General features: G+C 40.4%; 1 protein-coding gene across 5 annotated transcripts in view; it reads right to left on the bottom strand.

Moving 5' to 3' along the window:
- Nucleotides 1-26,008, bottom strand: part of ARB2A (ARB2 cotranscriptional regulator A) — a 280,920-nt gene that overhangs the window by 122,638 nt on the left and 132,274 nt on the right. For all 5 annotated transcript variants that reach the window (XM_072139584.1, XM_072139578.1, XM_072139588.1 and 2 more), the window contains exon 8: nt 20,351-20,470. In XM_072139584.1, the coding sequence (XP_071995685.1) occupies nt 20,351-20,470 (120 nt within the window). The remainder of the gene's footprint in view (nt 1-20,350; nt 20,471-26,008) is intronic.

Below are 26,008 nucleotides of genomic sequence, written 5' to 3' on the forward strand. Positions count from 1 at the left end.
CAAGCATAACCTACAAGAGGCCTTATGACATGATGTGGGATTAAAACCAAACCAGTATATCTATTCCAGAAGGAGCAGACTCCCCACTGTAGACAGCACTGTTTCGACCCGATTGGGTCTCCTCAGTACAGCGTACAGAACTGGTTTGGCTGGGTGAGAGGCTTGTGACTAGGGTCGAGAAGTAAGAGTTCTCCCTATGGATACTGCCAATGAAGGCCACCATGTCGGCATGTGGAGTCTTATAGCCATGAATGCTCCACTAGGGGGATTTTGGGAAAATATGCAAAGTTTTCAAGGATGGGATAAGCATCCATGACTAGTCTGTTCCTTCTGGAATAGATATACTGGTTTGGCTTTAATCCTGCATCATGTCATAAGGCCTCTTGTAGGTAATGCTTGATGTCAAGGGAGCTGCCTTACAAGGTAGCCAAAAGAGGCATGGTTTTCCTTATCCCATCCTGGAAAACTGCATATTTTCACAGAATCCCCTTAGTGGAGCATCCATGGCTACAAGACTCCACACTGCACCACTACATGGTGGCCTTAATTGGCAGTCTTAAATGTTGATTTTAAAAGGAAGGAGGCCATGAGTAACAAAGATTACCACAGTCATGGCGCCTGGATCTATGAATAAGTGCCTCTGGTTTATCATCCTTGATTTTGAAGGTAAAATTTTCTTTATACCTGCTGCTCACATATAAAATTACATGTGATTATGTTCTCTGGGTACAAAATAATGAGAAAAGGACTTAAAGAGAACCTAAGGTCCAACAGAGCCCCAGGTTGCTGTTATTCCCCTGTAGGTTTATAAAACCAAGAAAGATTTAAGTAATTCTTACATAAATTTTTTATGTCAGTGGCAGTGATATTGATATTAGGTTAACAAAAACCAAGTTAGGATGATGGTGAACCTCTGTCACCCTTGCATCATTATTGTAAAATGGGGAATATACCAATTTGTTAAACCTATGCCACCATGTCCTACTGGTAAGTAGTAGATGATGGTGAAATCTGTCAGTAAGTGCTTAATTTTCTTGTAGCACCACCACAGGGTAAATCAGGTACTGCACAGAGCCCTATGTAAGAGCCTCTGTCAGTAAGTGCTTAATTTTCTTGTAGCACCACCACAGGGTAAATCAGGTACTGCACAGAGCCCTATGTAAGGTGGCAATGCAGAACATAATTGGTCCTCCAGAATACGAGACTTGTTGTAACCAGAGGTCAAGAGACAGGATTCCCCGTCCAAATGATAGTTCTATCGTACATCAACATTAGAGGTAAGGGTAAAACATTTTGAACAAGCACTTCTCCGACTATGTGGATCGGAGGAGGAGGGCAGTGCTCTCTTGAAACAAGTCATCCTTCAAAGCTTAATAAAACTTTAGTATCGTAACATCCATGCATTACTTCTCATTCTTTGGCACCTTTGAGTCAGAATTTTATACCCTCACCAACTAAACCGATGGATGACCAATATCACCCCAGGACAAGGACCGCCATTGCATATTGTGGTAAATACAGCATGGTCAAGGTAAGCACCCACCTACTATGGATCGAGGATTATAATCAAAATTACTACTATGGGAGAGCCATCTTTTGCTTAATTCCCACTATTTTACATCAAAATAGGCATATTTTGGCCTACAGAAGTAACTTTTACACTGAGAGGTAGAATCATCATTGTATGGTCCAGGTCACAAATATATGACCTCTTTCTAGAGTAACAGGAAAAACTTCCCTACATTTAATACAATTCCATAATTTTATTGTTAAAAGTTGACTAATTGGCTTGTACTCTGAAGGCAGGTTTATTGTATTTTTAATGGATATCCCAGCATGAGGTGTTAGATTTGGAGCAAATACATCCAAATTGCATAGATAAACAGAGATAACCGTTCTGGGAAAAGTGATTGTATTCTCCAAGGAGCATCTGACAAAATTAAGACATCTGCAGTAAAGTTTTACCTTCTCCCTGGAATGTTTGAGATGAACTCCGTGTAACACTGTCTTCCAAGAAAAGACAAAGTGATCAATGCGAGAACACATCAGGCTCCCTTGGACAGGCCAATCAATGCAAGAAAGAACCTTGCCCAGGGCCTTATGCAAATAGAAGCACGTTCTGCAACCCAGGGAGGGAACATGCGCAATAGATCAATGGGATCTGATAAAACCTTACAGCTATATCAGCCTCAGACAGTAAATATATAATGATGAATCCCTCATGTTTTCAGTGAACTCTTAAACTAGGTTATTTTCAGCAGCAGGAGGGTAACGAAAGCTCACCAGCCGGAATACAGCGCGGGGAGAGATTAGAAAAAAAAAAACTCTGTGGCTGCAATTAATAGTTAATTAAGATGAGCTCATTTTTCTTATGTTTAGGCTTGTTATTTTTTTTTCTTTATATCCATGTACCAGAGGTCAGAATACTGCTCATCCCTGCCAATAAAAGCTCGAGTGGTAGAATTTATATGTAGATACATGTATGAGAACCATCAATGCATTCTAGGCTATGGATGACACAAATGCAGCATAACATCATGATCTATTACAGCTTTTCCCAACTGAAGTACAAGGGCAGAAGCCCTGAGCATTGGGTTCACTACTGTTCATGAGCACATTACAGACGGATATTTGCAATATTACAGACAAGTGTCCCAGGCCCATGCTAGACAGTTGTCAATAATAAAGGGGCAGAAAAATAGCCAAACTGTGCAAGCGAGACTATGGAAAATCGTGTACAGCCCATGACCATGAAGTCATAAGCAGAATACATACACAATATACCGTATATACTCGAGTATAAGCCGACCCGAGTATAAGCCGAGACCCCTCATTTTACCACCAAAAACTGGGAAAACCTATTGACTCAGGTATAAGCCGAGGGTGTAGTATACAGCTAGCCACCTCCCATGTGGTATACAGCCAGCCCCCATGTGGTATACAGCCAGCCCCCATGTGGTATACAGCCAGCCCCCATGTGGTATACAGCCCGCCCCCATGTGGTATACAGCCCGCCCCCATGTGGTATACAGCCCGTCCCCATGTGGTATACAGCCCGTCCCCATGTGGCATACAGCCCGTCCCCATGTGGTATACAGCCCGTCCCCATGTGGTATACAGCCCGTCCCCATGTGGTATACAGCCCGTCCCCATGTGGTATACAGCCCGTCCCCATGTGGTATACAGCCCGTCCCCATGTGGTATACAGCCTGCCCCCATGTGGTATACAGCCTGCCCCCTGCCAAGCGTATTAAAAAAATAAAAAACGTAATACTCACCCTCCTGTGTCCGGATCGTTGGTGCGGGTCCCGATCTTCAGCGCGGTACCAGGCGGCGGCGGCTCCTCTTCTCTCTTCTTAATTCTGTAGCCCATGCGACCATGCGATCTGCCTGCGTCATCAGCCGCAACACCGCTGCATCTTATTGTGCGCCCGCCGGCAGATTGCATGGATGCGATCTGCCGGCTACATAAGAAAGAAGAGGAACCGCTGCCGCCTGGTACCGCACCGAGGATCGGGAGCCTCGCGCTGAAGATCGGGACCTGCGCCAACGATCCGGACACCGGAGGGCGAGTATTACGTTTTTTTTTACTTGACTTTACATTTTTTGTGCTGAAAAACTCGGCTTATACACGAGTATATATGGTATAACCTGTAATTAAAAACCCTGTAATCAGCAGGGTCCTCACAGAGGAAAAGAACAGGACACTGTAGACAAATATATTGTAAACTACCAACTTTAAAGGAAAAGACTTAATTAAGGAAAACGGCTTCTCTGTGTCTTCTTTATGCTTCCAGCAAGCAATGTATTTGAAAGCCTTCTGAGGGCTGTCCACTTCAGACAGAACAGGAGGCTAATCATTAACCCTTTCCATACATAAAGAATATTTCCCTGACCATTTAACTCTCTGAGGACTGAGGATATTAGACTATCCATTGACTGTCAAGAGTAAAGTCGTTAGGAACACAATCAGGTTCCGTTATACTTTATTTATGATGCTTGTTAAACAGGATCCCAATAGTATCTATAGTAGCAACATAACATAGTTAGTCTCAATGAGAAGATGCTATATATTTCTGGGTGGTAATATTTTTTATGGAATTTCCTCAACATGGATAAACGGTGCCATCAAAATCCTTACAAAACGTGAATAATTCCCAACTTTATATTAATCCTCACTTATCAAAGAGGACACTTCATAAACTAGAGCGACTACAATGTATTTATAAACCAAGAAGAAGGTGATGATTAAAGAAACAACAAGGATACATTGAGAATAGATTTTCCAGCCCAGAATACATACAAGGAGCTAAGTACGGCAAAAACAATAGGGGGACTTTTTTTTTAAATTGACAAAGCGCTGAATTACGTTAACAATTGCTCTTTGATGAATACTGTAAAAATGTTTTTGGAAGGACAGCATTATCTGCCAGGCTGCAGTTTTCTGTATCCTCTTCTCTTCTACATTACATTGTAAGTGTTTGTTTGAGAGAGTATATTTTTACAAAAATCTCTTTTGTTTGGACTCTTTTTGATGGAGTCATTTTCAGTGTTTTTGATTTGCCTTCACAAACATGATATTCTTAACTGTGGTTAAATCTGGTGCTAAATTATACAGAAATTCATGGTTTTAAGGAAATCCACCAGTTAGGTGATCCTTTAAGGTTTTAAGGTGATCCCAGCGTATAAAGATTAAGAAGAAAACACCCGGGATCGGAATGAAGAGGAGTGTAGGTGAGTATCTGGGTTTTTTACAACTTTTTTTAACTAGTAGATTTGCTTTAACAATCTAATTTTTTAGAGTAAGCATAAAATACCTTTGCTGTGAAGGCAGTTGTCCCATTAAGAGCTAGGTGACGCACCGCACCATGAAGTGCCAGACAGCAGTCAATGGGGCTATTAGTTAGGCATTTGTGTGGCTATCTCACAGCCAAAGCACATGTGCATGAGACTTTTCCGTTATGTAAAAAGTTACAATAACTCAGTGCAGTATAGTATGGAACATTTAAAGACAATGGGGGAGATGTATCAATCTATATACATCAGAATTCTGGAGTAATTTGCACCTAAAATTCCATGAGCCATATTTATTAAAGGTTTTAGACCATTTTTAGGATGTTTTCTGACTACTCTGAAAAAGTGCCATTTCCTCAATAAAAAGGGAGCATGACTGGAAAGAAAATAGTCCACACACCAGAAAATTCAATACTGTGGTGCAGCAAGCTAGATGAACTAATAGAAGGTGCAAAGTAGGACTCAATAGTCTTATACTGTACCAGATTAATTATCCAGCATCAGACACAATTAATCTGGCGAAGCAGAGAAATGTCTAGTTCGACTCTGAATTGGTCTAAAGACCGACATATTAATATATCTCCCCCATGTATACAGCCATTCTACAAGGATTAAAAAGGTTGTATGTTGGGAAAAGTCTTAAAACAACCTTAGAAAGTCAAAAACAGAAGCATGGCCCATTTCACTGATTCCCCATTTTGATTAATTGTTGTTCTGTTCTCCCTAATCCAATCTCCATGCAGTGAAGTGGCTAAGGATCACAGTTGCGGCCACTTATTGACCGTTTAGTCATTTCTGGAATGTGCAGAGGGAAATAGTAGCCAGTTTGGGTCCAAATGGGAGAGGTAGGGCAAAAGAGAGGCAAATATTACTTATCTACTTTAAGAAATAAAATAAAGTAGAAAATTTAAAAAAAATCAGAACTGGGGGCGGACCAGGGGCGGACTGGCCATCTAACCCACCGGGGAAAATCCTGCTGGCTGGACTGGTCCGGGGCCGGTCTGGGGCTTCTGTGGGCCAGTCCTACATCTTTAAATAATCAACTATGATGGCGTCATTGCGCGGCGGCCTGTACAGAGGAGAGAAGCACTGGAATGTCACTGCAGGCTGTGGTAGCTGGGCTGCTCGGGCTGAGCTGATGAAATAAGCGCCCGAGCTCCTGGAAGGAGGAGGCGCCTGTGGGAGCGACAATGAAGGTAAGCGATTTTTTTTTTTATTCCTTCTCTGCCACAACTTAGGTATTCACTATGGGCCCCATATTGTAATTGGGGGCCACGTTCCTTTCCTGTCACTATTTAGGGGGACACGACTGTGATTGTTATTTATAATTGGGGGACCACTTTCCTTCCCTAGGAATACATATGGGGATACTACCACAAGCGCTGTTTATAACTGGGGACCACTTACTTTATCAAAGGGGAGCACTGCATATAAGGGGCAGTATTAAAGTAGTTATATTCTTGTACATAGGGGGCAGTATTATAGTAGTTATAGTCTTGTACATAGGGGGCAGTATTATAGTAGTTATAGTCTTGTACATAGGGGGCAGTATTATAGTAGTTATAGTCTTGTACATTGGGGGCAGTATCATAGTAGTTATACTCTTGTACATAGAGGGCAGTATTATAGTAGTTATATTCTTATACATAGGGGGCAGTATTATAGTAGTTATATTCTTGTACATAGGGGGCAGTATTATAGTAGTTATATTCCTGTACATAGGGGGCAGTATTATAGTAGTTATATTCTTGTACATAGAGGCAGTATTATAGTAGTTATAATCTTGTACATAGGGGGCAGTATTATAGTAGTTATATTCTTGTACATAGGGGGCAGTATTATAGTAGTATTATAGTATTATAGTAGTAGTTAGCATCACACTGGTTCAGTTTATGTCAGGTCAGCTAAACGTGTCCTGCTATTAATACACTAATAAGATTAATAAAAAAAGATTAAAACAAACTCTGAGTTTCCTGGCTGATAACACATTCTGAAGTAAGGGGAACTTGACGTTGTCATAATTCAGATTTATGTGTTGGTATTGAAATGATATTCAGCAGGAAAATCTCATTCTGACACACATCCGTTGTGAATACAGCACTTTTCAGGCATTTATGGCCGTCTAATAAAAAGATGTCACCTAATCATTAACATCTATACATGGAGCAGGGAGCTGAGATCAAGGTCAGCACTTTCCCACCCATGCCGGCTGATCGGAAAACCAAGATGCTGAGAATCCTCACCACATATCAATGGATCTCGATTCACTTTATGAGTTGACTTCTACTGTTTCATGGACAAGGTGCTTGAGCAGTTTTATTTACTCCCAAGGGTCTTACTTGATTCCCATATATACAAATGATTTTAATGGGGGTAACTTTAGAAAGCCTCCTGTATATCAGATTCAAGTGCTATAAAAGGGACACTGTACTAAAAAATGCTAAAAAGTAATCCAACATAAATATATCTGTAAACATCCCTGACCATCACAATATATGTACTAGTTACAAACATATCCCATTTCATGAACCCTTGTTTTCCGTCCAATCTTCCGAGTGGCATTGCAGGTAAAAATTACTTGTCAGCTCTACACGAGGGTCCGTGACATTACTTGGACTTCTTTAGTCTCTGAAATGCCGTACAGGATCAGAAGTATGTATATAACACCCCCCCCCCTTGACCCCAGTATATATAACATGAAGAACAATGTAGCCCAAAAAGTTCCTCACAAATATAATGCACTGTAACCCCAGTGTGAGTGTAGAGGTATTCAGTGCTGGAAAGTACACTTGAGGCTCAAGTCTCAATACCATCGGGTGAAGTATTATTGACAGGAACACGTTTCCGCCCAGAACATGTGCCTTCTTCAGGACTAAGATAAATATAATGGAGTCTGTTGGTCTTCTGTCAAATTCTTTGTCATTTTGCTAAACAAAAGCCCTTTTTTGTTTTAGAGATTAAGTGAATCTGAAATTCGGGCTCCATATAGAATTTCAGATTCTCAAACATTTTTTGTAATAATTGCATAGTCTTTTGTGGGACTGTACAACCTTTTGATCACTTTTTATTCCAATTTTTATGTGTTGCAAAATTATCTCGCTCAGACCCCTAGGCTGTCATGACGCCAGATTGTTGCTACCCGATGGCTTCATGGGGAGCAACAACCACAGTCAAGATGGTGCCACCCATGAACTGAAGACTGTTTCATGCTGCAAGTTACATATGTTGGTGGCGGCATTTAAAGCGCCCCCAGCACTGATCACTTGTTTATCGGTAGGTGTCTGCTGCAATATGCGACAAACACTGGTCTTAATGGAGAGGCTAAGCCTGTGAGCCCTCTCCATACACCCCCCTTGCCCCACAGCAACAAACTATTACTGTATATACTCGAGTATAAGCCGACCTGAGTATAAGCCGAGACCCCTAATTTTACCACCAAAAGTGGGAAAACCATGGACTCGAGTATAAGCCGAGGGTGGGAAATGCATTGGTCACAGACCCCCCCCCCCACAGTTTATAGCCAGCCTGCCCCCAGTGGTATACAGCCTGCCCCCAGTGGTATACAGCCTGCCCCCATTGGTATACAGCCTGCCCCCAGTGGTATACAGCCTGCCCCCAGTGGTATACAGCCTGCCCCCAGTGGTATACAGCTTGCCCCCAGTGGCATACAGCTTGCCCCCAGTGGCATACAGCTTGCCCCCAGCATTAAAAAAAATAAACTTATATACTCACCCTCTTCTGCTGGGCGCCGCCATTGCTCTCTCCCAGCCGGCGGCTAGTATGATGCGCCGCTGCTGAAGTCATACTAGGCGCCGCCCGGGGGAAAGACATGGCGGCGCCCAGCAGAAGAAAGAAGACGGGCGCGGAAACCTGAAGACAAGCGGCGCGGACATCGGGGGAGCAGCGCTGCACATCGGGGCCACCGGAGGGTGAGTATATAAGTTTATTATTTTTAAAGTATTTTTTACTCTTTATATGACTCGTGTATAAGCCGAGGGGACGTTTTTCAGCACATTTTTTGTGCTGAAAAACTCGGCTTATACACGAGTATATACGGCATGTCAGTTTTTTGCAAGGGGTTAAAGGTTGCTCCATGTCAGCAAACTGCAATGAGTCACGTGGAGCTTGGAGTCACTGGTGTCTTCACCATCTCCTCTCGACCCTTCTAGATGTTACCGTTTCCCCCCTCCTGCAAATGTGAGGTCACAAGAGATTGGTTTGGAGAATAGGTCATCTAAAAGCTGCATGAGGGAGGTAGGTGGGAGGAAAGGAAGATTTAGCAGAGCAGATAACGATGATGACAACTGCATGACTCGATGCAATGTGCTGGCAGGGAGACGCATTTACTTTTATATACCTTTAAAAATTAGTAGTAATGTTTATTAAAATGGCTGTGGGAACCTGTCATAAGGTGAAAAAGTGTGATCATGTTTCAGGTTCCCTTTAAATACGAAGGGAGGAGTAGACTTTGCTATAGGTTTTTATTTCCAATATGTACCGTATATACTCGTGTATAAGCCGAGTTTTTCAGCACAAAAAATGTGCTGAAAAACGTCCCCTCGGCTTATACACGAGTCTATTGCAAAAAAAAATTACCCACTTAAAAAAAAATAAACTTAAATACTCACCCTCCAATGTCAGCGCGGCTCCCCGATGTCCCCGATGTCAGCGTGTTCAGTCTTCTTTCTTCTCCGCGGCTCTTCTTCTTACTTCTGGCACGGCCATGTTTTCTTCGTGGCCGCGCATACTATCATCAGCAGCGGCCGCGTCATAGTATGCGCATGCTAGAAGAAAACATGGCCGCGTCCATGCCGGAAGAAAGAAGAGAGAAGAGGAGCCGCGGAGAAGAAAGAAGACGGGACACGCAGACATTGGAGACATCGGTAAGCCGTGCCGACATCGGAGGGTGAGTATTTAAGTTTATTTTTTTAAGGGCCGTGGGGGCAGGCTGCTGTATACTACATGGGGCTTGCTGTATACTACATGGGGGCTTGCTGTATACTACATGGGGGCTTGCTGTATACTACATGGGGGCTTGCTGTATACTACATGGGGGCTTGCTGTATACTACTAGGGGCTGGCTGTATACTACTAGGGGCTGGCTGTATACTACTAGGGGCCTGCTGTATTCCCACCCTCGGCTTATACTCGAGTCAGTATTTTTTCCAGTTTTTGGTGGTAAAATTAGGGGTCTTAGCTTATACTCGGGTCGGCTTATACTGGAGTATATACGGTATTTAAAAAAAATAAAACATTATTTAATTTACATTATATTCTTTTACATTACATTTTTTTTTACCTTTATTCCCCTAGTCTAAACAATTGATTGACAACTATTTGTGGGTAGGGAACTACACAATTTACACACCACATGTGAACCTTCCATGTTTAGAGGCCACCCACCCATAGTAGAGACTCTTTACTTGTCACAATTCTCTGACAGCATTGTGCTGCACTGTGTATTAGTTTTTTCCCAATTGTCTGGAGATGAGCAGAACACTGCTCCGTTCCATCTGCTCCTCGTCTAGACAGATAACGTACATTCAACTACTCAGAAACTAGTATTAATCCCAAGAGCATATTGATTTCTTGTTTAACATATTTAAGTGTTAAGGAAAGCCTGTTCCTGCATACAATCCTTTACACTCTTCATTTCTGCAGCCCCCTTACCAGCAGTACTGGCTTAATATAATTAGCATTTACATATTATAAAGCAGACTTTAAAACAAAAAATGAAAAAAAAAAGCACTTGGGAAATAATACGCAAGGGTATCATCTGGTGTGTGCAGAGAATTAATGTCTCCACAAACTAAAAAGTTTTCAGTGTCTGCCCTTTAAAAAGTCTTTAGGAGTTTTACTTTTTCAAGGTTCCAAAGGCAGGACTCAAACTGGCCACAGGGTAATGGATGTCGCTTCAACGGCCATCAACCTGTTAAAACTGTCGAAAAGCACAAATAAACATTGACAAATTACACCCTTTGGATTCCCTTACTGTTTCAACCACGTTACTCATACATTTCCTTTCAATATATGCTTACTTAGCTGGAGGACCGACATACCAGTCTACTCATAAAGCTATTGAAGCCAGTAAGTAGGGGACTACATCTACTAAATCTATCTATGGGGTTAGGGCTTCTGCCTGTATATAGAATCTATGAGGGGTCCCGTCTGTATATACTGTCTATGAGGGGGATCCTGCCTACTTATACCATATACGAGGGAGTCCTTCTGAATATACCATCTATGAAGGGGAAATGGATGCACGTAATGTCTATATATTAATTAGGGGCGGGTCTGTAGGTGCTGTATGTACTTTCATTTGTTCAAGAGACTATATATACACATATATATATATATATATATATATATATACACACATTGTTTTATCTGTGTTGTCAGTTGTGGTGTTAGGGGTATAAATTATTTGAAGCAATGTTCTCAGGGTGATATTATACTGTAAGTGACTGTGGTATTTTTAGGTGAACAGTGGGGGGTAATTTGCTGCACAGAGCTACAGAGATCTGGTGGCAAATTCAGCAGTGATAAGTCAAGGGCAGGAGAAGTGGTGATTAAGTCCTCTTCCTGATGGAGCAGATCATCACCTGTAAGGTACTATATCCTACTAATGTCTGTGTCACTTTCTTAATATTTGCCAGTAATTATTTTAATGTTGCCAGTAAATATTTTAAAATGTTGCATACGATTGGCACATATTCGAAAGCATTCCCATGACAAACTCTTTAGCCCCCAAGTCTCCTACAAAAAGCATCTTACATTGTTGTTGGGATAAAGTTTTTTTTTTTTTTTTTTTTTTTTTTAAAGCCAACCTGTTAATAGCAATAAAACTGTCCGGTAGTTCCTACAATTACATAGCAATGGCTGTAATTATGTATACATTCCACATAATGAGAATCTGCTACACAAAGCTCCTGATGGGTTTGTCATATAACCGTTCTTCCGAGACTAAAAGAGATGTCGCCTTGTGATAGGTTCTTCTCAGTCACTGACACCCGATCTAAAAACAACATATTTATAACCTGGTATCCCACACCGGAGCAGCAGTGTGTGAAAAGTGAACAAGTTAACAAGAAATTCAAGTGTATAATAGAGGAGTCACACATGGCCAATTCTAAGGGCAGATATTTACAAGGTGATTTTTAGCCCTGGAGCCCCATTTAAGAGTCTATATAAACACATACGTTCTACTCCTATTACATTCTAACAAAAGGCATATTAAGTAAATATACTACTCAGATCTTGGTTCGCATGACAGATATGTGATGTGCCTGTGGTTACATTATATTCTTCCTCCCAAGCATGCACCTCCTGCAGTGTATGCGCTCTACAGAAACCAACCCTGACTGAGACCATCTTGTCTCCTTGACAAAGCTCCTTTTCTACTTCTTACTCACTGGCCACTTCCTGTGATGGGGAAAAACTTTAACTCAGCTTGTGATAATTTCACAGGCCCTGAGCAGCATGACCTCCACAACCTTTAGGTCAGGAGTCAAGGCTTGTTCTGAAACATCTGTGTGGCTTATTATGAAAGAGGAACAAAAGTGGAGACATGTCCACCAGTGTGATGAGAGAGACAAGCAAAGGCACGGCGACACTTTGGTCATCTGTTGTGCCTGCGAACCCCGTCTCTGACATCTTTTAAGTGGTCGGTAGTTATTTGGGCTCATTGTCTTGGCAAGTATGGGGTTAATGGAGGGTCTAAATACGATCAGTATGCTTCAAGTTAGTAAGAATTCTCCAGAGCTAGGAGAGATACCAAATATACAATTTATTTACACTTACATTTTTAAATAACTATAAATCTTTTTTACTAGCAGACTTTTTTTTAGCAGAAAAATAACAAACTATCCCATACTTTTTTTTATATACAATACAGCAGCTATTCTATTTAAAAAAAAAAAAACCTTTGCTAATAATAATAATTTTTATTTATATAGCGCCATCATATATCACAGCGCTTTACAAATCATAGGGGATATATACACATATAATATTACATTACAGGGCGCAAACACAGATATGAAACAATAGGGGTGAGGGCCCTGCTCACAAGAGCTTACAGTCTATGAGGATGAGGAGGTGACACAAGAGCTTACAGTCTATGAGGATGAAGGGGTGACAGAAGAGCTTACAGTCTATGAGGATGAGGGGGTGACAGAAGAGCTTACAGTCTGTGAGGATGAGGAGGTGACACAAGAGCTTACAGTCTATGAGGATGAGGGGGTGACACAAGAGGTATAAGAGCTTGTATAAGGGTCCAGTCATTCTTTATAACCGCACAATATAAAATAATTAAATAAATAAAAATTCTGCTTCTTGAACCAGTCATCAGCCGCCATCTATACAAGGTCCAAGGTGAAAGTGACTGCGGGGAAGCCTGGAGCCTGGTGTTTGCCAGATAAGCAACGGGTGGACGTAGGATGGATTAGTCAAGGGAGAGTTTATATTTCACGCAGTTAGCGAGTGTGATAGGCTTGCCTAAAGAGATGGGTTTTAAGAGCACGTTTGAAGCTTTGGAGGGTGGGTATTAGTCTGAGAGTCTGGGGAAGAGCATTCCAGAGAATTGGAGCAACTCGGGAGAAGTCCTGGAGATGCGCATGAGAGGTTCGAATTAAGGTAGAGATTAATCTAATATCACTGGCAGATGGAAGAGCACGGGAAGGGCGATAGACTGAGGTGAGAGGTATGGAGGTGCAGCATTTTACTCTCTATAATTCCATTTCAATCCACACCTGAATTCCCTCTACTAACCAACATACAGAGAAATAAAGACGTGTATAAATTCTTTAGTCTTGTGTTTTTTATGCAGCATGCGGAGAACCCACCCACTATGCTGCCACTGTAAACCACTGTGGGGGATTATGTAGCAGCTAAACTGCTGCAATTACTTCCCAAGTTTCCTCAGTCTTAGTGATTTTACAAGTTCATGATTTTATATGAGAAAACTTTTACAATGTTGTAAAATAACAATGCTTTTATCAGATTACAAAATGAACAGATCAAAAGCCTGAGCAGCACTACTGTCAAGTGATTTCTGCTCAAATTTTGTTATGATATATTTTTGCCCCATATCAATTAATACGTTGATCTTTTAAAAACTGAAAGATAAAGGAAAAGTTGCCACATTGACAAATACAGAAATGCATTTACCATATTTTTAGGACTATAAGGCGCACCGGATTATAAGACGCACCATCAATAAATGCCTGCTAAAAGGTCTAGGTTCACATATAAGGCACACCAGATTATAAGGTGCACCTGATTATAAGGATGAATGACCAGCAGGTGGCAGACCTGTGCACAGTTGAAGGCAGCTGTTGTCTGTACGTACAATTCATATATAGGACGCACTGGACTATAAGGCGCACCTTTTATTTTTGAGAAAATCAAAGGATTTTTTGTGCGCCTTATAGCAAATTCAGAAAAAAATTAAAATATTCAAATTTATGAAACCAAAAGAGCATTTTTTCCCCCTTTTTGTAAATTTTAGAACCATTGTCATTATTCTGTGTCCTCTGGAATAGGAGACATTATTTTATGTATTTATTTTTTACAAAAAGCTGACAATAGTATAAAGTAAATGATCAATGAATCAATGCCTCCAGGATAACCTCCAATCTGTTTACCTGGCTGCAACAATAACTGTAGCGGCTGGGACCTCAATGGTGTCAGTGACTGGTGGCAGTGGTCAACTATTGAAACCTCACACAATTACTAGAGTCTTAAATGGGTTTTACCAATTTAACAAGTCATCTCAATTCACAGGATAGGGTATAACTAGTTCGTAGGAGATGGTCCAACCACCAGTACATAACCAGGAACCGCCCCCACCCCCCAAAGCATTCTGGAGAATGATGGTCATTCTGTACTGTCTTGCTGCAATGGACTATTGTAGATGGAAGGCGAGTTTACACCACATCTAGTGAAAAAGTATCAGTCCATGTACAGCACACTTATAGACCTACATGCCACAAGCCAAGATGGAAGCAATAAAGCCAGCTAGAGGTTGCAATTAGACTAGGACTGAATAACTTTTACGTTCACATGTTTTCGTGATCTGTGGGGGAGACCACCACTGATCAGCAAGTTCGGCCCTAAACCATGATCCTGTTCTCACCAATAGGTGGAATGCATCCTGCTGTTCCATTCAATAGTATGAGAGTGCTGGAAACTGAAAAGCACACTGTTATCTCATGCACATGGCCATGTTTCTTAATCTTGGCTCTGTTATACAACTGAATTTTGGCTATAAATACAGGACATTTACGACCCATATGAGCAGGTATGGCAGCGTATCCGTAAAAAAATACCGTGGTAAATGATGGCTGGTTCTGGTCTCCCTGGATACTGCACATATATACGGCAGCATACGGTGCACGGTCCCCATAGACTTCTATGGAACGGAAATGCATTAGAAAATAAGACATGCTCTCTATTTTTTTTATGTCTTGCTCACGGTACGGTACATTGTATAATAAAATGGAAGGCCGTTTTGCCCATTGTAATGAATTGGGCTACAGTCGTGGCCATAAGTTTTGAGAATGATACAAGTATTAATTTTTACAAAGTCTACTGCATCAAGTTTTATAATGGTAATTTGTATTTACTCCAGAATGTTATCAGCTTAACAGCAATTAATTACAAAGTCAATATTTGCCTAGAAAATGAACTCTTTCCCCTAAAACACATTTCAACTTCATTGCAGACCTGCCTTAAAAGGCGCATCTAACATTGTTTCAGTGATTGCTCCAGTAACACAGGTGTGGGTGTTGATGAGGACAGGGCTGGAGATCAATCTGTCATGATTAAGTAAGAATCACACCACTGGACACTTTAAAAGGAGGCTGGTGCTTGGCATCATTGTTTCTCTTCTGTTAACCATGGTTATCTCTAAAGAAACACATTCAGTCATCATTGCACTGCACAAAACTGGCCTAACAGCGAAGAGTATCGCAGGTAGAAAGATTGCACCACAGTCAACAATCTATCGCATCATCAAGGAATCAAGGAGAGAGGTTCCATTGTTGCCAAAAAAGGCTCCAGGGCGCCCAAGAAGGACCGGCAAGCGCAAGGATCATCTCTTAAAAGTGTTTCAGCTTCGGGATCAGGCTACCAGCAGTGCAGAGCTTGCTCAGGAATGGCAGGTTCCGAATCGTGCACTTTCGTCGCCGGCTTTCACTAGACAGAAATGGGGGGGGGCGTGGCCGTTGGGCAACCCGCCGGATTCGTAAAAACCGCCGGATTTAAAAAATAATTTGTGTCGCAAGATCAGCACTTACATGCACCGGGAAGAAGCAGGTGAACTCTGGCGGGACCTCGGCGCAGCAGCGACAACTGGTGGATATCGGGAGCACTTGTATTTCTGTATGTGATAAAAACATGTGACAAACACACATAAAAACCAGAGGGCAAGAGATCATGTGAAAATATAATAAGTGTCATTCTCAAAACTTATGGCCATGACTGTACACGTAAATATGGCCATATATACGACTGTTTTCATACATTTGTGTGCATTAGGCCTTAGAGAGTGAATGGAGTGCCAGACGTAGCTGGGTGATGTGCTCTGCAATTTCTGATTTGCTTGGATATGAATTTGAGTACGAGATGACCAACGCAGCCATTATTTGTGATAGTAATAGTATCACCCATAAAGTTCTCTCTTTTTTTGCTTCTATTGCCTATTTTGGTACCGGTCCATTTCCGTGGGTACCGGTTTTCCTAGGGACTGTGAAGCTGCAGGAACGACCGGGACTTTGAGGACTTCCCTTTGGATATTACACTGCATACCACCAAGTGGTAAACAGGTGAGCAGTATTGCTTACTCCTTACAGAATACTACACCGACTGCATCACACGTGGCGCCGTCCTCTTGTTGTTTTTTTCTTTTCGGTCTTTGCATACACAACCATAAAGTTGACAGGTAACATGTGATGGTTATATTTTGAGGTTTTATGGATGGTTGTTGGGTGCCAGCCTGCTTCTTAATCATAGAAAGACAAAACTTTACACTGTTTCTTCCGCGCTGCAACAATTGTGAGCGCATCCTTAACCATCGCAGCATTGAAAGCCTCCAGCACATGTTCAGCGCATTGTGGAAAGGATTATTAACAGCTGCCTCCAGTTCCCAAATGGCATTAATGTTTTTCTTCCACTCACCAGCTTTTTGCTGATATTAAGAACTTTATCTCTTCCTTCGCTGTGAATTCCAAAGGGAATGGAACCATTAAATTACAAAACCTAATAAAAAAAATAAACTTCTGTAACGCCCGTGGAACCGATACGGTTTCTGTCCTTCTAACCTCTAAAATGAGTATTCTGAAGAAAAAAAAACCCAAAGCTTTATATCACTACTCCAAGCACGCTGTTAGGATGCCTGTGCAGCTCATACTGTGTATGCACAGAAATATATCAATTATAAATAGCTCTACATAAATAAGTAATTCAGTCGTTCTCCATACATAAGCAGCACACAAACATCACCAATATACTGCCATCTGAAAACAGGCTAATGATGAGATCATATTATTCTATAGCAGAAGAATAAACATCCCCCACTGGAAAAAAAAAAAAAAATCAGGTAGTCATCCGGGCAAAAAAAAATCTGTGATATGATTGGCCGTTTAACAAGCAAATGAAAAAAACATGTTCATTTTTAGATTTAATAAGATTACACGTTACTACGCACTCAGATTCAACAAAGATATGGACATGATATGGAAATATGCTGCATGTCATAGGCTGCATGCTATGGATTTGCCGGGGATCTCTTCTTTCTCAGTAATCTTTCTCCGCCCTAAAATCCGCACGTCTCACATGTGAATTCACATGGCTTGCAGAGGAGATATGACTGTGGATCAACTGCAAACCACGATGTTTGGGAGTTTCCACAAAAAAAAAAAAAGCCAACGAAATCAAATAAAGCAAAAAACATTACCTGTTAATCCAGTGCCACAGCTAAGATGGTCATGTCCAATCTTTGTTTACTAAACCACTGCAATGACGTGCCCGTCTACGAACATGGATCAAGGCAGCCAAGCAGCAATATACTTCAATAGATCAACAAGGGCACAAACAATTGGGTCTTGACCTACTATTCTCCCCCTTGTGCATCTTAATAATGACAAGTGACATAAGTGACTGTATTACAATGAAAACACGTTAAAGATGGCAGCCACCAGAACACAACTTGCCTATATCAGTCCTGTTGTGTATTTTAGTTGTCTTTGGATACGACCATAAACTCAGTCCTGACTGTGGTCAGGCAGATCTTGCTGTTAGGTAAGATCTGTCTCATATGAATGTGCATCTTCTGTACTGCAGGTACGTGGGGGGAGGGGAGAGGAAATAGAGGGGAAGAGGCGGGCATCTCTATAAACAAGTTAAGCTCTTGATCTGAGGGTTGGGAGGCACAGTAGTGCCAAGTGTGTGTTTATTGGTCATATGAGATAGCAGAGCTGATTAAGTCATTGTGCCTTATATCCATCTCATGACTGATCTTTCTTATCTCTCTTTTTCTTTTGTGTCCGATATTAGTAGAGTCTTCAGAAGCTAAATAAAAGTGCAGCTAAACCCTGTACCATGATAATCTAAGCAAATTGTCAGCACACAGCATCTTGTGCATGAGCACAGCACAGAGGAATCAGGAAGAGTCTGCTCAGTTAGTGCCCGCCCACAAAGCTGAATCTTATATTCAGCAGCTAATGCAGTGATGAGAGCGAAAGCAGCAATAAAGCTATGTAAAATTGCAAAGTAAGGGGTCAAAAGTTATCTTTAACATGTTTGCATGACCAAGGGATTATGATTTGAGAACTTTCTTTCATAGGCAAAGCCCTTTAAGAAATGTCCTAATCTACTTAAAGTTTTTATCTACATTCTTCACAGAATACCAGAATGCAGAAAGAAGATTCAAGCTCTCTCTTTTGGCAACTGCCCATACTTTTAATGATAAGACAGAAGAAAAATCTCAAGTTGAAAACCACAAATTGACAATTTTGTTTAAAGTTTGGAACAATAGGGAAAAGAAAAAGAAACATCCTGTCAGCAACGAAACAATATAAATAATATAAGTTGAAAATGAAAAATAAAGTTGATTCAGCGAGAAATATGGTTGAAAGAGATAAGATATTTATTCTCCCTGCAGTTTAAGAGAATAATACTTGCTGCAGGTTAAAGATAATTGCTTAGTGGCACCAAATACTCCAAGAGTCTGTCCTGTCACTTTGTTATCAGCTGGCCGTATCCAGAATACCGTCATTACTAAAGATTTCATTGTCAGCCACAATATCTTGTGAATATCCTCTCGTCTGGAATAATATAGGACAGACGTAAAGAGACGTAAAAGAGATAGTAATAACATTGTTTAACCGGTTTACCGGCGGTAGTTTGGTAGTAGTCCATCCGCTGCTTAGGTATTTGCTTTATAGCAAAGATTGTTATAACTTTCAGTAAATCGACACCCAATAAGCTACAGGAGTAACTTTTTGAGAAGGAGCAGGTATATCAACATCAACCATCTTGCAAATTATTTGTTCCTCTAAAACCAAAAATTAGTTGTGCAATTACAGCATGATTAGGTGTTGGATCCTCCAGTGCAGTGGTGGCGAACCTATGGCACGGGTGCCAGAGGTGGCACTCGGAGCCCTTTCTGTGGGCACCCAGGTCTTCACCCCAACACAGAGTTTGCCAGATAGGACTCAAGGCTTTGTCCTGTGATCAAATACAGTCCAGAACGTGCCAAGCTCAGCGCTATTTTAAAGCGACATCCTTGGCTGTCAGGACTACATGAGGAGCAAGAAGGTGTGGACAGAGATGAATTGTCATTGGAGATCCTGCTCTTCCTCTTCAGGAAACCCTGGAGGGAAGCTACAATCCAAATGTCTCCATCATCTTTCTCTTATATTGGTGAACTCAGGATCCCAATGCATTTAACACCTGGGATACAGCTGGGATTAACAAGTTACTGCTTAAATTGTCATGTTGGCACTTTGCGACATACAAGTGGGTTTTGAATGTAGCCTGGGCACTTTGTCTCCAAAAGGTCCGCCATCACTGCTCTAGTGGGTCCAGACTCAAACCTTATACTGGCCCCTAGAGATACAGCTGATGACAACCTAATTGGTTACCTTTTATTGGGGGGGGGGGGGATACATATCTATATAGGCAAAAATTACCAATATGTTCCCTCCCTAACAAATATAAAATAGGTATCTAGGTAATTTAGTGAATTTTGAGAAGCTGTCCAGGCTAAAATAGTTTTGCACGCCCCATGAGAGGCCAACAAAAACAGAAAACAAAAAGGTTTAACAACAAATTCAGTTTCCCCTCGTAATATACTTGTGGTCATTGCCCAGACATTACATTGCAGCAATTCTGTCCATTCTACTACACACAGCCCCATAGTAGAAGACCTGGATACTTGCATCTAGTAGATATGGACCTGCATGGACCTGTACAGTGTCAAATCTATAAATAATTTGAATTCACATAATTTCATTAAAACATCAAACTAAATATTTTCAGATTTTCCAAATCTTACCAGCTCTACAAAAGCGAGTCCCCCGTAACTGTGTGCTACAAAAAACACATTTTCAGCAGGTGCTTTTGAAATAAAATTGTCCCATACGTATAAGGCGTGCTCCTCAGGACTGCCATTCTCCTGCAAGAGAGAAAATGTAACATTTTAAAACCTCAAAAAAACCAACATGTTATTGTATCATGTATTTTATGAGGTTTTTTTTTACATGTATACAATAAAATGTTACCAAATAACAACAACCTACTTGATTTCTGCGTAACAAATTGCACTTCATAGTGATGGTATTTAATATTCCATGGCGTGCAGTGGGAAGTGAAAAAAAACACCAAATGCAGTGAAATTGGAAAAAAAATTAATTTGCACCGTTTTCTTGTGGGCTTTGATTTTACAGATTTCACTGTGCCCAAAATGACATGGCTGTATATTTTGGGTTGATACGTGGGGATAACAAATTTATATGTTCTCATACCTTTACAAAAATTGAAACCTCCCGTAAAAAACAAACAAAAAAAAAATCTTCATTTTGACATGTTCTGGCACTAATAACTTTTTCATACTTTAGTGTATGAAGCTTTCTGTGACTTTTGATGACTTTTCAATGCTACCATTTTGAAGACTGTACAGCCTTTTGATCACTTTTTATTAATTATGCACGCCCCGCACCTCCCCCTCCCATGCTAAGAGAGGGAAGTGACAAGAGAGGTGTGAATTAGCGCTGCTTGCGTGACGTCACCTTGTTGGGAGCATGGGAGTGAGAGGTACCAAGGAGGAGCCACCTGGGTGAGCCTGGCGCTTCAAGACTAGTGACAGACAGTCCCTGTATGAAGATGAAGAGGAGCAGAGGTGAGTATTTAGATGGTTTTTGTTTTTTTGTGATTGCAGTGTCCGACTGGCCTACCAGAATACCAGATGATCATAAGGTCAGGCAGAAAGACAACCCAAAAGCAAAGCTACATAGGTTAACTTACTAGAAGTTGCTAAAGGGTGGGTCCACAGAGCCTCAGTCCAACAATGGATGATCGTACAACACTATAGTCAAAGCCCTCTTCAGAGAGTGACGGAAATCCTGTCTACACACCAGAACAACTTGGTGGTCACTTAACACCGGTGATATACCTGACCTACTTGTACATACTAAATATCTTTGAAATGCATGGAAGCAATTAAACCGAGATGAAACAAATCATACAGCTAGATTATTGTGTATTATTAATATACTATTATTATTATAATATTATTTGGTGAAAAAACCCTAGAAAATTTACAGAGATGCCACGTGTATGGCACGGAGCATAGATGACAATAAACAAGGAACCCAACATGTACAGAACTAACATTGCTTCTATATTTCTAGCTGCTGAAAAAAAAAACCTCCCTAAAAAAACAACAAAACTTTATTTCAGTCAATAAAGTGAAAGTTTTTCAGCCCCAGCAATCATGTACAACCCTGATTTACCAACGCCAGCACATCATCGCTCGGCTCCATTTATTACTGGGTCTGTGGGGAGAACGAAATAAACATGGCTTCCCGTATAAATAACATATTTGGAATTAAATATTTGCAAGCCACGCGTCTAAAGACGGTCACATTTTACAGTAGATAAATGAAGTTATTAAATACAGTGTTCGATAATTCTTAAATGTTTATATGTTTTCTTTAAAAGCTTGTAAAAAATGCAAGAAGTTATTACTTTGCTGACATTACAGCACCTAGATTAGCGGTGAGAATATATTATTATGTTCTGCCGCCTGTAAAGGACAACCATTAGAATTTACTAACGCAATATTACAGTCATTAATTGTTAAATACCAAGTTAAAGTAATGCAAGAGACAAAGCCTTATCGACCGGTGCAGAGTCTAACATCTAGGCACTCCAAGGTCTGCTTTTATGATGGACTACCTGCGCTGATAACACATGGAATTATCTAAACAACATTTGCATATTTGTGTAATTATTTCCTAAGGTTAATTAGCTGCTGCAAAGCAGTTCGCCCTTTGAGACTGCCTGCTGTGACAGGTTCACATACTTCCTGTACTGTTGCCAAATGTGACAGATTCTCGTCTGCAGACCGGATGGAGGAAACTTTGAGAAGGGATGACTCTACGAAGTGTCATTGAAAAAGTGTGATGCTCTGCAGTTGGAAGGAAAGAAAATGGCGGTGAACCGGTTTAAGAAAACTGATACATAATTTTGGCTATTCCAAATACAGGAAATATTTTCCCAGAAATTATCTATTGGAATTTGTCTAGGTCTACTTGGGTTTGGTACACCTAGGACCAATCTGTCCCTCATTATATTTGTTGCCAGTGTCCATGCCTGGAAATGCTGTTCCTTTACACATAGTAACTTCAATTGACTGGGCTGAGCTGCTACGCTTGGTACCGAAGCATAATTAATGTTAAATCGTAACTAAAACTTTGAAGTCATTTTTGCATTATTACAGAAATTAACAGTGAACAGTGCTCTGAAAGCATTCTGAGGTCCGTTCACTTCAGACAGATAAGGAGACTAATTATTAACTCTTTCCATAGCTAAGAGAACTCAGGTATTTTTTGCTTGCTCTGGGGGGGGGGGGGGGGGGTCTTCAGTATTCCTTGCCAGCTCTGAGGAGATCTCCAGCATTCTTTTCTTACTTTTTTTTTTTTAAAGAAATTTGGGGTGGTTGGTTCAACGAGAAAGATGGATACACAAACATGAGTAAATATTATGTACCATTTGTGATACCAGTATTTTAGCACAAATACCGGAACACATATTTCTTATTCCAAATTTTGCAGAAAAAAAAAAAAAACAATCACTGATATATGTTGGCAGATGTTTCCAGTAAACAATCTTGAAAAGACAATTCCAATGAATTGTCAACAATTCTCCAATTCAAAAATTTTCCATGAAATAAGTGTGCTACCGCAGCTCGCTTTGACATTCTAGTAAGTGGGAATAACAGACCCAGAGAGGTGGAACGGCAACCATTGTGCCAGCTTAGGAGTCTCATTGGCAAAACACCCACAATGCACTGGGTACAAATGTTTACAAACGCAGAATACTGTATCCACATGAAGATTGTTGTGAGCCGGTGGTTGCCCATCCAAATCATCCAAGGCATCTAATAGTAAACACAAGTGTGTACACAGCTGCAGCCATCTTCCCTCTTGTCCACATTTCGAGTAATTACTTCAATACAACAGGCATTGCTTCAAGATCAATGTGGTTAACCTAACGATTACATTATACCATTGAACATTAGCTGGATTGAACCACTTGTCTTTACATTTAATTACACATTCAGGACACCTTTTCTCTTAAACTGGAACAATACGACAATAACCCAACAACCAATCATTTCAACACAAGGGATCTTTCTAAGAATAAACAAGATACAATAAAAAAAATTAATTTCCCTATTTCAGACACTAGAACACTAATCCAACAATTTGAGATAAAACAGTTTAGAATATTTTTGGAGTACTGTATAGGTGGGACCCCAGGACTAACCTACAAGTCACCATGCTCAATGCCAAAATGATATTAACACATAGAACCACCTAGAAATTAGCCCATTTTGTAAGTATTTTCCTTTCATCTGAGCATTTGCAATTAGGCCGAAGTCTAAATGTATTTAATTTAAGACGTGCTTATGTAGAGTAGCAATAAAATGAATAAAATAAAACCTTTTCCAAGGAATATTTATAATTGGGTGGGAGTGAAGAATCTGTGCTTGGTCTTTGAAATCCAGACAGTACACACCCATAATATTTGTATTTGCAAAGCAATGATATGAATATAAAGATTATTATTATTATTAGAACAAATCCAAATACCAAATACAAAAGGAAGGAGGACCCTGCTCGTGAGGGCTCACTATCTATGTTGGAGAGTAGACGGAGACACGAGGTGAGGGAGTAGAGCACTTATTATGTGTAGTAGGTTATCCTGTACAGGTGGGTTTTCAGTTTATTTCAGTGATATTTTTTTTTCTTTGAACAAAAATCTACCAAATGACAAACACAACTATCCCCTGACTAGTTTTGGGGCCTTCCAGTTTAATGTCATGGTGGCTATTACCTTATAGGAATTAAAGAAAAAAAAAAAAAAAAAGACTTTGTTTTTGTCGGTTAAGACAAAATGTACTTTGTAAACTCCTAATAATCCAACATTTCCTTTGACTTCTATATCCACATTTGCCGTAATATTTTGATATTCTTTATCTAATGGACTTCATTTATCTTCTCTGTCCTACAGTCACACTGGATGAATGTGTCTCGTGTTATTATCTGCCGTGATATAACCTGAGATGTCACTTTACTAGAAACAAGCCTCAACCATTTCAAAGCCGAACTGAACAAAAGACACATATCACAGAACAATGGGTTTAGGGCGAGCGAATTCTTGTGCAGTAGAAAGATTATCGAGACCAGTCTGTCACACTGTGACCTTGCTGGCGTCTAGTTAATCTGACAATATTTCGTAGTGCATTGTTTCAAATCAATAACTAATTAACAAAAGTACAAAAGGAGTCGCACTCTCTTCCCGAGGTCTCTTGTTAAAATGGCTCCTGGACACATTTGGGCAGAAAGGTCACACTTATGACATCTTCACAAGTCTTTCAACATCTTTTCACTGTCAGATTACATTACTTTTAGAAATTAATTGTCATAACTTAAAACACAAACCTATTTGTTACAGCCGGCTGTCATAATGACATGGTGAATAGGTGTTTTGATAGAAGCCTCTACTTCCAGTACTCGATCATATCTTAATTTTTGCACTTGACCTAGCTGGAAGATTGGGAGCAGTCTTTGTGCTTTGGAAACGCCGGTCAAACCTCGGGGACCCGCACTAGGTTTAGCTACTGAGGCATAATTAAGGGGAATTCCACAGACACCCAGAGAAAATGAGCATTGTGAAATAAGTAGAACACTTACATTTTTTTTCTAGGTGTGAGAGATGAAATGGAATTTTGATATGAATCCATCATTTGTATAGACTGTCATTAGCAACATAAAAAATGACTTACAGCGAGGGGATATTTTATCCAAGACCACAATGAAGACATCTGATAAATAATGGATTCTGCTCTGTGAATGTAGGATATGATAAGACCCAATCACTGGGGTTCTCCACTGAGGAGCGTTACTAAGCATTATGCCAAAATGCTGAGGGTAGTCATACTATATTGCATTGTATACTATATACAATGCGATTAGGAAACCAGCATGATAATGAATATGGAGAATAATACTATATTAAAAAAAAACATTTTTGCCCAGAAAAAGGTAAAATTACAAAAACAATTATATTCGTTTGAGAACACAAAAACTATAGTGAGAACAGAGTAACGAAAAAAAAAATCATAATAAATACATTTTGGAAATGCCTATGTATTTTATTCTTATTTTACTATGTACATGAAAGATAGGGAATAGACTTTTTTTTCAACAAAGAGCATGACCACATAGTGTAAAGGCTAATGCATTCATCTGCAGCCAGCCAAAGACTTGCCCACCAGCAGGGCTCAGTCCAGCCTATATGGCCTTGCGTGGACATTCTGTCCCTGATATTTACCCATACATAAGATATGGATGACTATATTTATTGGAGGCAAAGTTCACACCTGCGTTCAAAAGGTTCCGTTACACATTCCACAACAGTAAAAATA

This window comes from Engystomops pustulosus, chromosome 1, assembly GCF_040894005.1.
Source record: "Engystomops pustulosus chromosome 1, aEngPut4.maternal, whole genome shotgun sequence".
Classification (NCBI taxonomy): Eukaryota; Metazoa; Chordata; class Amphibia; order Anura; family Leptodactylidae; genus Engystomops; species Engystomops pustulosus.